The sequence below is a fragment of the Fukomys damarensis genome, unplaced genomic scaffold, assembly GCF_012274545.1.
Source record: "Fukomys damarensis isolate Sample0158 unplaced genomic scaffold, DMR_v1.0_HiC HiC_scaffold_23, whole genome shotgun sequence".
In the NCBI taxonomy this organism is placed as follows: Eukaryota; Metazoa; Chordata; class Mammalia; order Rodentia; family Bathyergidae; genus Fukomys; species Fukomys damarensis.
In genome coordinates this window covers 37,636,446-37,652,400 of record NW_022900935.1, presented here as the reverse complement: position 1 = coordinate 37,652,400, position 15,955 = coordinate 37,636,446, and the positions used below count along the sequence as shown (strand labels likewise).

At 41.9% G+C, this 15,955-nt stretch overlaps 1 protein-coding gene across 1 annotated transcript; it reads left to right on the top strand.

Annotated features, from left to right (window-relative positions):
* The first annotated feature begins 7,850 nt into the window (after positions 1–7,850).
* On the top strand, positions 7,851–15,359 carry Aadacl3 (arylacetamide deacetylase like 3). The gene is made up of 4 exons (XM_010628180.1): positions 7,851–8,018; positions 10,913–11,129; positions 12,842–12,905; positions 14,585–15,359. The coding sequence occupies exons 1-4, from the start codon at positions 7,851–7,853 to the stop codon at positions 15,357–15,359; spliced, it is 1,224 nt and encodes a 407-aa protein (XP_010626482.1).
* The last annotated feature ends 596 nt before the right edge of the window (positions 15,360–15,955 follow it).

Genomic DNA, 15,955 nt, shown 5'->3' with positions numbered 1-15,955 from the left:
TGATTTGGTCAGTGGCAAGCAGACAAATCTGAACAGATGCACCTAAACGATCTGTAACCATTTTGGTGATCACATTGGGACAGAAGTCACTGCTCCCGGGAACCGTGCATCCTGGCAGTCATTTGGGAAAAGGGTCTGACTTCTTATAGATAGCTGAACATGCAGTCGGGATGCCAGGGCCTTCCTACCAGCTTTGCACTCTGGGAATTCCCCACCTCCTTTTTTTTTTCAACTCTAGGGTCCTGAAAGCTTCTCCTGGTTTCCTACTAGAAGAGTACACTCCAGAGATCCGTTGTCTCTACGGTGTAGATCTTCTCCTTGGTCTTTTGGCCATGTCATTAGAGTGAAGTAAGGAGGTGCACCATTTGGGGCCATTTTGCACTTCTTGCAGGTCATTGTGGGCCATTCACTGGTCACCAGTGCCATTTGGGGTGAGGCAAGTCCCTATCACAGGTCATTTGGGGCACTGGTTGGTGCGAGAAGAGATTCAAAGGTAGAACAAGTTCCAGGCATTTGCTTTAGTTTGGAGCACTCATTTGTTTTGGTCTGCTTGGTATACTTTTGTTTCCTTCATTTTTTTTCCTCTCTTTTATCTTTTTCTTCTTACTTTTATTCCAGGAGGGCAGCAGGGTTTCAATACCATCTAAAATTCTGTAAGTCATTTGGCACTGTGAGTCACTCCAAGGCTTCTTTGTGAGCCCATACAAAGTTCAGGGTTCTTGAAACACTTGTCAACAAAAAAGTTTAGATTAAGAGATTTCAAGGGGCAAAAGACACTAGTGCTGTGTTTGAGGAACTCTGTGGTAAACGGCTCAAAAGTGAAAGTGCTCGCGCTACCCTGCAGCTCCCTAGAAAAGTTTTAGTTACCCATGACTTAGTAAAAGGTGATTTCATTGTGATATACGATGGCCTGTATAACTGAAAGTGATATAGGAGAAATAGATACAACTCCCTGGTCTGCTAAACATCTGAAACGTGAGATTCTGTTCTCTAAAACTGAAGGATGAATTCTAGGAACAGTGGAGGTGAAGAGTAGGAAAAAATTGATTGCGAGAAAGAAAGCTTCTAAGAGAGGCAGAAGGGAACTGGAAAGTGGTTTCCCCACCCTGCTTGCTTGTCAAAGGTATTGCATACGGCGAAGCCATGAAGTGAGATGGGAACAAAGTGGGACAAAACTGTAAGACCCAGTGGAAAATTACAAGACGGGTATAACGTGGGACAGAATCATGACCAACCAATAAGATTACAGGTACAGTCACCCACGTAATAGTGATTCAGTGGGGGTCAAATGGGAAAACAAGTTACATACAAGTGCTTTCCCATTTAGAATATCAATCACTGCTGTCTCTGTCCAGGGAACTAGTAACTCTTTTCTGTTTTATAATGCTAACTAAGGAATGTGCCTCAATTATTCTTCACTTTGGCGCCTCATTGTGTGGGCTCCTTGAGGGCTGGCACCTTGAGGGCTGCCCTGTCTAACTGCCTGCAAGTTATCTAATTAACTTACCTTTCTACAGTAGAAGCACACTCTGATTTCTAGACCTGTCCTTAAGCAGATTCTTCAAAATGACTTTGGCAGAGACAATATCCATAGCTGCTTTCTTTGCCCTTTTCTAGATTAGTGAAAAGTCAAAGTGAGAGCTTTCTGTACCCACTGACCATGCAACTACTTGGCTAATGTTGTTGTTTATTGGGTTTTAAATTTTCTCTCATTTTGACTAACAAGCCTTGGTTTATTCTAAACTAGTTGTGTTTCAAAATGTGTTTGAAAAAAAAATGAGTTTATGCTTTCTTAGTTACTGAGAACTCTTACCTTAAATTAATTTGATACCACCTAAACAATTGCACACATATGACATAACATAATATATGCATTCATGCCAACACCCATAATGCAAAGACAAAGTTATTATTCACTAGTTTTTAAAAAGTTTCTCTGCTGGCACGGTTTTCCTTTTTCTAGTCCTAAACAATATTTAATCCTAAATTTGCATATTTGAAGGTAGGATTACAGGTTCAAGGTGGTGAGAAATGTACATCTCAAAGGAGATTGCTTACCTAGCTAATCTGAGTTTGGATTTCCTGAAATTTACTTTCCCCTGCCTTAATTTAAAGATCTTAGTCAAATTAAAAGCTCTTGCCCTAGGTATTAAGATGTTTTCCACTGTGCTAAAATTTAGATATAGCTGGCCAGAAGTTTTTACATCAAGTCCTCTATTGTGAAAAAAGAAACTAGATTAATAATACTCCTCAATGAAAAATACAAAGGCAAAACATCTATAATCAAATTTCTCTCTTTTTTTTCAGTTAAAGAATGGAAATCTCTGGGGACAAAAATCAATTTTTAGCAAACAAATTTTGACAAACATTTTGAAACACAACTAGTGTTTGTAACAATTTTCAATGTAACAATTTTCCACCCCTATGGTGGTATGGACATCACGGCTGCATCAGTCTCAGGATTGGTTTGTTCAAAAATGTTCTTAGGGCTGCTTTCTTAAACATGAGTGGGTTACAGAGCCTGACAGCTTGTATTTGATTTTTCTACTCAGCAGAAGTTGAGTTAAATAACTTATATCTCCTATGGCTTATTACAGTAGAGAAGTGGGAGCAGCTTAAAAACTTGTTTACTAGATATTCTCTTTACTAGACAATAAAAGTCCATCTGAGCCCTTCCTTACCAAGTCTGTGTGAAGAAACAGAATTTGTCTTATGCATTAACTTGTGTCTGAGTAAATGTTACTTAGCCATGCTGTTCGTTTTCCTAACTTCCCAATAAAGCTGAGTTGATATTTACATGACCAATCATGTCTACTTCTCTGGAATGGTGAAGCAAGGAGCAACCGATAAAGGATAAGTATTTCTCTCTGTAGGTTTTGGGTCTTTCTAGATTTTCTGAACTTTGCTTTATAAATGCTTATGATTAGTAAAATTCCTTTTGTAGTCTTCCAAGTGGATTCACTTATGGTTACCCTTATTATCCAGGATAGTTTGCTTTTGGAGACGTGAAAATTTAGTTAAAAGCAATTCATTGGAATCAATGTAAATATTCAAGTTCAAAAGCCTCAGAAAAACCTTCAAATATTATAGACAGAGGAGTTAGGTAGAATTATTATGGGCAGACAGATAGGAACACGTCCTTGAGAGGGTTAGGAGAAAGGTTTAACACAGCACAGCAGTGACTGGATACACATCGGCTGAAAAATCAGACCTCAGGATAAAGACAAGAAGACCAGACCTGCATACTTCTTCAGAGAACAAAAACTGGAGCTAATGAAGTCCAGACAGACATCAACCACCCCAGTGGGTGACCAGAGACCTCTGGACCCACCACTTCCTGGGAGAATTTTTGTTCTTTCCAGCCACTCTTGTTACATCACTTGTTTCCCAATTGGACCATCGTTACCTCAGTGACTATACTTGGAACCTTATGGGATGTTCATGGCTGTGACCCACTCTGTACCCACATGGGTTTCACCCTATAAAACTCCTGTTTTCCTCAACAAAAGAAAAAATTGGTGACATTAACCTGTGTTTTTCAGATGTTTTATATTTTGTGGGCAATGTAGAGATAATTGTTAAAAATGAAATAAATATATAAGTAAAACTTCTAAGTTATTCATAATTCAGTAAAATTCAAAGGACATTTGCTAAGTATAAGTTCATGTAGTCTTTGCTTCTTTAAAATTTATATAATGTATTTGAGTCTACTAAATAGATTTTTGGTATATGTCTCTGCATAACACCAATATAAGATCTGAAGACATAGATCCTTTTAATAAATTTCAAAGTAACTATTTTAGAAAGATATTAAATATCTGAAAATGGAGAGTTTTGTCAAACTATAGGTGAACTGGTTAAAAACGAGCATTAAAAAATAAGTCAATGCAGTTGATGGTTGCTACTGTTCATCATTTTAAGATATTCTTAAGGTAATAATTTGTATAAATACAACTTCTTTAATATTGTAGTTGACAGGTCTCCCAAGTCAGGCCCCCACCCAAGCAGACCCACTGCTGCTCTCACCACCGCCCTGGTTACAAGCCAGCCCCAGGCCCATCACCCATGAGACTCTAAAATCTTCCACCCTTGTCATCAGTACCCCTCCCCTACCTAAAATGCCCCATATCAACCACTCACACCTCCTTGCAGTGCCAAGGGCGTTCTCACCCTTGGCCCGCCTGCACCCAGATGGCAATAATCTCATTGCATGTTGCTCAGACTTGGCCTGACTCAGTGGTCTCAATCGTGCCTCGGTCTGACCTGACACTGGTAACAGCTGGTTTTAGGAAAAGGAAATCTTTTGTTGCACAGTTAATGGCTATGACTTATGTGATCTGCTAATAAGTTTGCTTATGTTACCTAATTCTAATAGCTTTTAAAGGGCTGCTAAAACGTTTGCTCACTTCTGTGTAATAGGTAACCTGCTGTTATTTTACTGTCTAGTCATTGCTTAAATTAAATGCTTAAAAGAGTTTTTTAACTTTTTTTTTTGTTTTGTTTTGTTTGAGACAGGGTCTCACTATGTAGTTGAGACTGACCTGAAACTCACTATGTAACCCAGGCTGGTCTCGAACTCACAGAGATCCTCCTGCCTCAGCCTCCCGAGTGCTAGGATTACAGGCATGCACCACCATGCCCAGTTTTTTAGTTTTTTAACTTTTAAATCATTTTGTTTTTACTTTTTAAGTCACTTTGTTTTTAGCCTTGTGAGGTACAGAAACAAAGATTTGGGGCGTTTTGCACCTCGTGGGTTTTATATATATATGTTCTATTTTAAAACTACAGTTCTTACCTTAATATATTACAGTTTGAGACTCAAATATGAGTTAATAACATAAATTTTAAAATGACTGACGATGAGTACCTGAGGTGGCATCATTTTATAAAAATATAAAACTTATATTTTGTGGTCAATTGGTTATGTTAACAGTATTACTTTTGAATAAACATTTCTAATTTGAGCTAATTTTTTTTAAAGTTTGTAATCCATTTAAAACAATAAGGCTTAGGATCTTAATCTGTTCTTAATAAAACTTGCAACAGAACTGTAAGAAAGGTTTTGAATTTGTCAAAATAATTTCTTGTGTTCGCTACTGTCTTCTTAGGATTAAATGTTTTAAAAAATAAGTCTGAGGATGTTCATTTGCTTAAATATCTGTTTAAGCCTTTGCTTTAGAATTCTGATTACATAAACAGCTATTATGTGATTCTTCTCATTTTAAAAATGTAACTGTCCTGGTATAATATTGTCAATCATGATTGCTGTCTTAATATGCTGTAAAAGTAGCTAAATTGTTTTGCCAAATTGTTACCTTGTGTTTTGCTTACAGTCATATAACTGTCAAAAGCTGTTACTCTTGGCCAGTGAGAAACAATCTTGCTCAAAACATGTATGCGTTTAGTTGGTAAAACAGACATTAATTTTTCCCATTGTATTTGATATCATTTACAGTTCTGTATGTGTAACTACAAAATCCTAAAGGTGTTACTAAGCTGTAATTCCTAGTCTTGGCATTAGTAAATTGTGTGCTTTCTCCCAAACGGTAATTCATAGTGCCTTCCAAGAAGACAGGATTCTGTCTTCCAAGAAGACAATATAGTATGCTTGACACACTTTTCTGGCAGAACTAAGCTTGCTTCACAGAAATATTGAGCTTCTTTAATTAACTTGGTCACAATATTTCTTAGTTTAATTCTACTCTACAGACTGGATTTGCTTTGCTTTTATTAGCTTCTTTGTGTCTGCTTGCAAGCTTTGTAAGTACTTGTCGCAGTTTCAATATTTTAGAGTGCTGACTACAAAATAGACAAGATCAGACTTGACAGGAAGATAAACTCAGCCTAAGAGCCATTATTTCTAAACCTTCATTATTGCTCAAATTTGACAGGGAGGGCTAATATATGGCATTGATTCCAACTGCTTTTCACATCATCTCCAACATGGGACATGTCTGGACCATCACAAGGGAAAGATACCTCAGCACCATAGTACCAGGCTGGGGAAAATTAATTGTCAAAGTCTTCTGAAAAGAAGAAAATGCCTTCAAAAACAAGGCAGAAAAGTTGCAAGCAGCAAAGCAGCCAGGTGTCAATGCTACCAAGAACTGCAAAGGTTATAAAAGAGGATTCTTACACATGACTGCTTAAAAGCAAAAAGTTCTCTCATCAGGTATAATGGTTAGATGTCTCCTGACTTTGGCTTTCTTTTGTATTTGATTTCTTTTTCTTTTCTTTTTCTCCAGCTATCTCAGATGGAGTCTATTTACCCATTCAACATGAAAGAACCAGCCAGCTGAGATGGCACCTCAAGTCCTGCAAGTGTGAACATCTGCATCCTCCTTCTGTACCTCCTCTTCCCTCTGTTCCTTACTGTAAAAGACCCTTGCCCACCTGTACATCAGGAGTTGGTAATTTGAGGCAAATGGGCCCTTGCATCTCCTCAGATCTGTCTTGGAATAAATCCTTTCTCTGTTTTTATTCTAATATATGGCTTCCTTCGACTTGATCAGCGGTGAGCAGATGAACCTGAACATATTTAAAGCTTAGGGAGTGTCAGCAACTTTCTCATGGTGAGAATACTGGTGTTTGGCAGAGCCCAGTTTCAAATCCAAGGGATCCTAACTCATGGTTTGTCAACTTTGGTTGTCTTGACATTTTTTTTTTTTTTTTTGGTACCGGGGATCAAACTCGGGTCCTTGCGCTTGCAAGGCAGGCCACCGCTGAACTAAGTCCCCGGCCCTCTTTTGACATTTTGGAAGGGATGGTTCTTTTGTTTTGGGACCTGAAGAATGCGTTGCAGGGAGTTTAGTAACATCTTTGGCATCTGCCTGTGATATATCAGTACCGCCCCTGCCTCTCACAGAAAATGCTTCCAGACATTGGTAGATGTCTCCTGGGAGGTAAAATCTCCCCATTTGAGAACCACTTCTCTGTGACCAGAGGGAGGAAGCAAGGGACTCTGCATCTTTTACCACTGGGGCTATTCCTTATTAGGGTTCTGTGACTGGAGACTGACCTCTGACCTGCCTGAAAAGCAAGCAATCTCATTTCCTGCTTCACACACACACACACACACAAACACACACGCATGCACACACACTCAGAGAGAAAGAGAGGGACAGAGAGCCTATTTATTTACCTGTCATTCAGTGGACACTTGCTTAGCACATGTGAAAAACAGAACCCAGATCCAGTCTCTGGAGACAAAACTGCACAAAACAAAATTACAAAATGTCTTATCCTCCCTGAGGCCATATTCTATAGGCAATAAAGAGACAAGTAATATATGTAGTATCTTGGGCAAGGATAATGGCTCCAGAGATGAAGTAAGCAGTGGGTAAAGGGCTGTCCTAACTGAGAAGGTGACATTTGAACTGAGAACTACAAGAGGGGAAGAAAGGAGCCCAGCTGGGGCCTAGGGGAAAAGTTAACTAAGAACAAGTTCAAAGGTCCTGAGATGGCCCTTGGTAGCTGAAGAACACACAATGCGGTCATAGCGAACGTTGGGCCTGGATAACTAGGTTGAGGGCAGGTGAGGAGAGCCAGGTATGTGATGTCCGTGGTGACTAAAGATAAAGTCTAGGAGCAGGGCCAGGATTTAAGCCGGACTTCTGGAGCTTTCATTTCCAACCAGACCAAGCTGTGCTAGTATCTTTGTCCTCGGTGCAGGACCTGATACAAAACCACGCCCTCACCTGATCTGTGATTCACAGATCTGGGCAGACTCCTTGGAGGTGGAGAGAGAAGGTCGTCGTACATAAGGAGAAGGTCTGCTGGCCTCAGACAGTGCTCTAAATGGCCAGCACTGAGCGTGGCTCCCGCTCGGCATCCTCTGGGGAAGAGACAGCATGATGACGGTGGCTCTGACCCTCCTCACAGGAGCCAGTGCATTCCTGCTGGGAGTTGGGCTGTGGGTTATGTGCAGCCAGTTTGCAACTGTGGATATCCCTTCAGGGATTGACCAACCCTTGAAACTGAGGATCTTTAGCTACATTTTTCAGCTGCTGCTAACGTGGGTGAGTCTGTGTTTTATCTGCCTCCTCTACCTGGGGTTAAGGAGAGATTGGGGGCAATCACATACCAGAAGTTTCTAGGTAAATTGACACTGGCATCACACAGCCTATGGTTGAGGCTGATAGCATATTCTCAACCCTGCAGAATCTCTACTGGGTGGTTTTTGGCTGTGTCCCATTTTTCTGAGGCTGGACTTGGCTAGCAGCCAGAAAACTCAAAGAATGATTTGCTTTCTCAGTGTGCTAGCTTCTCGTCACTATAAGAAAATATCAGAGACAATCAACTTATAGAGGGAAAAGGTTATTTTTGTTCACAGTTTCAGTGATATTCAGTTCATATTCTGTTGGCCTTACTTGCGTGTGGTGAGGCATCCCATGTGGTGGGAGTGTGAGGCCGAGCATAGCTGCTCATCTCAAGGCCAAAGAACAAAAGCAGAAGAGGGAGTAGCTAAGGTCCCTTAACTCCCTTCAAGGGCTTGCCCCCAGTCACCTAAGGACTTCCACTAGGTCCCACATCCCAAAGCATTCACTGCCTCCAAATTCTACCTGAGGACTAAGCCTTTATGGCTTTGGGAGACATTTAATGTCCAAATTACAGTATTCTGTATATATTATATAACCTGCTAGCTAGAGTCAAGAAACAACAAAACAGGTAGGCAGCAAATTAGAACATTAGCACAAAGATGAATACAAACTGTAAAATATGACTTTTAAGAAAAATTTATGAGCTGAGGGTAGTGACCCCTGCCTCTTATTCAGCAATTTTGAAGAGATAGGGGATCACACATTCAAGCTCGTCATGGGTGACATAGAGAGAGCCCGACTCAAAATAAAATATAAAGAGGTTTGAAGACATAGCTTAGTGCAAAAGTCCTAGGTCCTAGGCTCAATACGTTGCTTTTCAGAGTTGAGCAACTGTTCACCTAATATAATCCCATCTTATTTCCTGTTGCCATTATGTGTAATTCATTAAAATACTTGCAAATAAGTCATGGTGACAATGGTATGGATGTTGCCAATATGGATTTACAGTATTTTTCCAGAGGGTTGACAAAAATGAATACTGAACATATTTGTGCTAAGTTTCTTACATGATAAAAGAAAGATCCTGGACAGGAAAGAACTGTGGACAGTGTTTCTCACCTCCTCAGTCTGCTATTTCAAGACACTGTGACAGGATCCTGTGGTTTTTCTGGCTTGGCCTTGACTTTCATGCTCATCATGCAGCTTCCTAATTACAATGACTTAGTTTTCTCATCTACAAAATAAGAGGAAATAGTATCTCCTACTCCGTGGCATTTTGCAGATATTCCCTGAGTCAAGCTATCCATCTGAAGTGGTACTTGACAACATCTGGCAGGGAGTGAGCCCTTCATAAAAAAATGTCACTGTTGATTTTTTTGCAAAGATGAGCTATACAGCTATTACACATCATGGTTCTGACCCAGTTTCAATGGTGGGAGAGAGACAAAGTCATAGGAAGTCTCTGTCTTCAAAGAACTTGGAGTCTCATGGCAGTGGGAGTGGGGGACTGGCCGTGAACAAAGAAACAAGCCAGAAATCAGCTTCACACAGAGGCCAACTGTAGCACAAAGTACACCCGTGCAAGAGGAAGAGCAGGGCTTATTCACTTGGAGTCCTCAACCCCTCAGGGGACAGAATGCAAGAGGCCTGTGAATTTGGATACAAATGACCCCCTGTTCACAATTAGCCTCTGTCAGAACTGTAGCATTCCCTCTCACAGGAAGGAGGACAGCCAGCTACAGTCAGAACAGGATTGAAGTGGTCATAAAGAGAAATAGGAAGACAAGGGCTAACGGTGTAGGGGAAGTGGGAAGGGTAGGGGAAAGGAAATAAGGGACAAGAAAAAATATGAGAAAAAGAAAAAATGGAAACAAAGTATTTGTAAATAGGGGAGGACAGAGGGGGTGAAGGGAGGGCAGGGGTAAGGGGAAAAAATGAGAACCAAGATCTGTCATGTAAAGGTCCAAGATCCCAGTGATGAATGTAACTGCATTGTATACTTAAAAAAGTACCAATAAACTCAATGAGATTAAAAACAAAACAAAACAAAAAAAACGAATCACAGATATGGCCAAAAGCGTTCTGGCACACAAAAAAATGGATAAGAAACACTGGAAATGCTTACTTCCTGCTCTATTTGTTTGTCTATTTTTTATTTTGAAACCTTCTAGACATATACCTAAGAAGACTGAAAAATAAAGCAGCAGTACTGGGTATTGAGCTCAAAGCCTTCACTCCGAGCTACACCCTCAGCCCTTTTATTTTTCATTTTGAGACACAGTCTTGCTGAGTCACTAAATTGCCCTGGCTGGGATCAAATTTGATTCTCATACCTCAGTCTCCCAGAATGCTGGCATTATAGGCGTGTGGCACCATACCTAGCTCCTGTTCTCTTAAGAAAGTCATCAATATCATATTATTTTATCCAAAACTATTCCAGTAGGAGTGACCCAAATATAAGAATGCTCCCTTCCCCTTAAAACAAAAAATCTCCACAGCAGTTAGCCACAAATACAGGAAGTTCACCTAGAAAGATATGGCATGTCCAGGCTGAGGCAAAGCAAGAGCCCTGTGGTGACAACACCATTACAGGTCAAGGGACCAGCAAAGGTGACCATCAGCCTGGTTTGCAGTGGCTGGTGCAAAGTGTCTGGGGAGAGCTGGTCAGGAGGGGCTGGCCGGTACAGGGGCCACATGAGCGTGGATCTTACTGCAGGTGTGATGGGAGCTCTGAGCCGGCCGAGCTGTGCCATGGCCCAAGCTGACTGCTGGTTCCCCAGATCCTTGTGGTATAGCTGCCAGAATGCAGGCAGGAGGTGAAGTATCCCTTGTACAGTCCCTTCTTGACCCATTTCCTCTTCTCTTTCTGACAGGGGAAGATTTTTGAGAAATTGGGACTCTGTCATGCGACAGAATTTGTCAGTTTTGTGCATGATCTGCCTCCACTAAAGAAGCATCCAGGTGTTGTGGTCACAGACCTCTACTGTGGGACAATCCCTGTGAAGCTGTACAGGCCAGAGGGACCCTCGAGCACTCCCCAGCCTGGCATTGTCTTCTATCACGGTGGTGGGACTATCCTGGGGAGCTTAAGTAAGAGACTTGCCTTGAATTTTTGAAGGACCATGGGTGGGACCTTGCTGGAGAAGCTGGAAAGAAATGATGATCTTTCTGGGCTTAAAGTTCACTAGGACTTCTGGGAATGCCGGGCAGTCAGTGGGCCCCGAATTGCTCCGGAAGCAGATATGCAAATGCAGTGACTCTTTCTAGAAGCAGGACTTCTATGAGGCATGGTATATATTGGATGTTAAAAGTTTTTAGAATTTATTGCAGTAAAAGACACATTGCCACGAACCCCCCCCCCCAAGATTCTCCCCTTCACTTCAAACACACTTATCCCTTGTTCTTGCCACTTGAAGTATATTTTGGGAGTATATTGAGGAAGTTAATGGCAATGTGTCTTACTGTAACAGTTTTTAAAAATTTAAATATTTACTCCATTACTCAATTTGTGTGTGTGTGTGCGTGTGTGTGTGTGTGTGTATGTGTGTGTTCCAGGAATTCTGGTCAACACCCAAACACACAGAGGCTCAAGTTTCTGATATAAAATGACCTGCTTTCTTATAATCCATGTATAACCTTCCATATACTTCAAATCACCTGCAACTTCCATCTAATACTCAGTATAATGCAAATGCTCTCTAAATGGTTGTTACACTACATTGCTTAGGGAATAATGACCCCCCACAAAAACTAACCCATATGTGTTCACTGCAGGCACATTTTTGAAGGAGGGACTTTTCTGATCCACAGTTGGTTGAATCTGCAGGTGTGGAATCCCCAAATACCACAATACCCAATTGTGTATATTTAATGAGTTTAAAATATTTGCTCAGATGAAAAAATATATTTATAGAGGTGAAACTCACAGCTCACAAGAGTAGCCATTTTAAAATACCATGCACTGGCATTTAGTATATGTTGCATAAATGTCACCTGTATTTTTTTGGACATAGGGATATTTTAAATAAAAATAAATAAAATGCATCATTCAGTTTCACATCAGGTAATACTTGAGTCAAATTCCAGAACAGACAAATATGGACACCAAAGACTGAGAAAAACTGATAAGGACAATTCACAATACAGATGATTTTATCTTTATTTTCTCGCCTGTGCATCAGAAGTAGGTGTGGAGGGCACCTTTGTTTGGTTTCAGCAGTGCTTTAAATGTGTGGAATCTGGGGCCCTTTATGGTAGGCAGCCTTTGAGAATAAAGGATTTAGTTTTGGTTTTATCTGTATGACAAGTAACAGTAACAGGCAATATTTATTAATATTTACCTGTCAGGTACTTTAGACACAGCCCATATGTCTATTATTTTAAGCTCCAACTCCCTGTAAGGTATATTATCATTATCCTCATTCTATATACGAAGAAACCAAGTCTCAGAGATGTTACGCAACTTGCAGGCCACTACTGTAGATCGAGGTTTTTTTGTTGTTGTTGTTTTGTTTTGTCTTTTTAAAGGAAGAAAAGTTGGGTTTGCCCTCTACTCTGTGAATCCCAAGCTTATAGCCTAAACCACTGTTCTCAATGGCTAAATATCCTCTTCTATGTTTTTCATGACTTTCAGGAGGGATCAGGTTGTGGGAATTGTGGAGAAAGTTATTCACATGGGCCAGAGCAGAAGTAATGAGAAGAGAGGAAGTTTAGTGATACCTAGAAGCAAGTTTGTAAAACCTAGTCAGAGTCAACCCACAGGGCTGGTTTACTGGTGAATGTGATGAACCTTTTTATTCCAGAAACTCATCATGACTTCTGCTCACATTTGTGCAAGAAGAGCGGCTCAGTGGTTCTGGCAGTTAAGTGAGTACACGGGGAGGCCACACCAGGCATCCAGCAGCTCTGATTTCTGTTGATGGAGTGGGAATATTGAATGGGTTGGAGGAAGACCAGAAGGACTGGCTGGGTAGTGAGAAGCGAGGACAGGAAGGAAGGAGAGAAGAAGAAGGAAAGACTCTGGGAATTCTTCTATGCCTGTGGACTTTGGGTTTATGTGAGTGGCGGGATCTGCAGAGTGGTCTTTGGGAGTGAGGTGGAAAGTGGTCTTCTTTTTACAGATTAGATGTAGAGATTCCCCACACAAGCACTTCAAGGTGGAAAAGATCGTCCTGGATCAGAGAGGCCCCGCAGATTCTAGACATGAACACCTCCCCCTGCTAAATGCCAGTGGCACCCACACTATCACCAAGACAAGCTAAGCACTGTCATACTCATCTCCAAGTACCCATAAGGAAATCCCCCTTGGTGGAGATCCACTCAAGGGCACAAGAAAAAAATTGAAAACAAAAAATCCCTCCAAACCTCTCTCCTAGCTTATTTCTAAGAGTCACCCACCCCAGCTAGACCTCAATGAGGCCTTGGTGAACACTGGCCAGGGGTGACTTGAGCTGGTTCCTCCCAGGACTACTGCCTGGTGCCTGATATATCAGCACCCAAGGTAGTTCTACTTAGTAGAGTTCCACAGTAGACATAATATGATTTCTATAGTAGGATGAAGTCTAGAGGTAGTTTCTGACCCTCTACACCTTATTTTTCTTATTGCACCAATGAAGAGATCACTGGGAGTATATGTCAGCCAAACTGCCAGACCGTTGTACTCTTTTCTAACCCCACATCCTGGTAGCACAGAGTGGGAACATCAGAATGAAAGGGGCTGGCAGGTTTTGTTTCTCTTTCTGAGAGAGAGAGAGAGAGAGAGAGAGAGAGAGAGAGAGAGAGAGAGAATATTGTGACCAGCATTTAAAATGATGAAGTTCCTCACAAAATCTAGATTTGTATAGAGTCTTCTTAGCAGTGAAGTCTAGCAATGCCGTGTTTACATCCCTCTCGGACACCCTTGGTTTAGAGAGGGTATACCTGATCTGGAGGAGTCCTGCGTGTGATCTGCTGGCCTCTGGTGAGAAAACAAGTCTACAAGGCTCCCCACAAATCCTGTGCGCATGGTAGGATGAATCAGAATCAAAACCCAAGAAAGCCTGGAGCTGCTCATAAGAATCACAAAACAGGAAGCAGGGAGGGACAGGTGTGAGTTGGGGAAGTAACATCGGGTAGGTTCAGGAAGATGAGGCTGGTGTTGGTGACTGGTAAGCTATTGCCCAACAGCTGGATGACAGGGCTCTTGGAAAAGTGACTTGTCCCCTGTAAGGCGCTGAGACTGTAAGAGTGGGAGCTGCCACTTTGCCAGCCTATATGTTAAGTATGAGGATTTTGTGTTTATCATTTCATTTAAGTCTCACACCTACCTCCATTTGCTCAGATTTCCAACAGGGAAGTTGCCAGGGATTTAGCTCAGTGCTTCCAGCACCTGCCTTGCAAGCGCAAGGACCTGAGTTCAATCCCTGGTACCAAAAAAAAAAAAAAAGGTTCATGCCATCCAAAATGAAAGTTAACAGAATAAAACCGGGTTGGCAGATGCTAGATGCAGGTATTTTTGGCCTCACTGGGGTGACAAGCGCAAACTATGTGCCTTGATTCCTTTTCAGATACCGCAAGTCACCCAGGTACAGGCATCCAGTGATGACAAATGACTGTGTGGAGGCAACCATCCACTTCCTGAAGTCCCTAGATGCACATGGAGTGGACCCAGCTCGGGTTGTTCTCTGTGGCGACAGCGTGGGAGGGGGCTTAGCAACGTTAATTTGTCAAATATTTGTGAACCGTCCAGATCTCCCCAGGATTCGTGCTCAAATTCTGATCTATGCCGCACTCCAAAACATACACTTCCAGTCCCCTTCCTACCAGCAGAACAGCAACATCCCACTGCTCACATGGAATTTGGCTTTCTACTCTTGGTGTTGTCACATGAACATCAGCCCTTCCTGGAAAAGTGCAGTCGAGAGAGGTGCCCATTTGCCTCCGGAAGCCTGGGAGAAGTACAGAAAATGGTTGGGCCCAGAAAACATTCCAGAGAGGTTTAAGAAGCGAGGCTATCAGTCCAGACCCCTTGAGCCCCTGAATGAGGACGCTTACCTGGAGGCAAAAATGTCTATGCATTGGACATGCTCACCCCTGATCACAGGAGATGACATAGTATCTCAGCTCCCAGAAGCTTGCATTGTGAGCTGTGAATACGATCTTATCTGTGACCATTCACTCTTGTACAAGAAGAGACTGGAAGACCTGGGGGTGCCAGTGACTTGGCACCACATAGAGAATGGTTTTCATGGAGCGCTCACCAACATTGAAAAAGGTTTCTTTCACTTCCCCAGCTCCGTAAGAATTCTGGATATGGTAGTCAAATTTATCAAGGGATTGTGACCCTCTTTACTTCTCAAGGAAGCTCTACTGTCACCCGAGAAAGATGCTTTCGGGGGCTGTTTTAATTTTTTTCCCTTTTTGTTTTTTTGAGACAGGGTCTCACTATGTAGGGAGAGTGACCTGGAACTCACTATGTAGCTCAGGTTGATCTCAAACTCACAGCGATCCTCCTGCCTCAGCCTCCTGAGTGCTGAGATTACAGGCCACCATGCCCTGCCACTTTTTTTTTTTTTTTTTTTTTGGTACCAGGGATCGAACTCTGGCCCTTGTGCTTGTGAGGCAGGCAGTGCAACCACTGAGCCAAATCCCTGGCCCTCTGGGGCTGTTTTAAATGACACTGAGTGAATCTAGGAAGGGATAGAGGTGATTGTCTCTATCTTAGTCTGGGTTCTAGAATCATACAGTGCATGTTCTTTCTGCTGATAGAGCAAAATAGAAGAGACAGATTTGGAGGGTGAGGTGTTGGAAAATTCAAGTTGATCATCTTCAGTGGCCACTTGTGAGGGTGTATCTGCCTACAGAGTTTCCTCACAGCCTCAGCTAGAGTTCAGTCTGTCTAGGCTGATCGGGACTGAGAGAAACAGGCATGACTCATT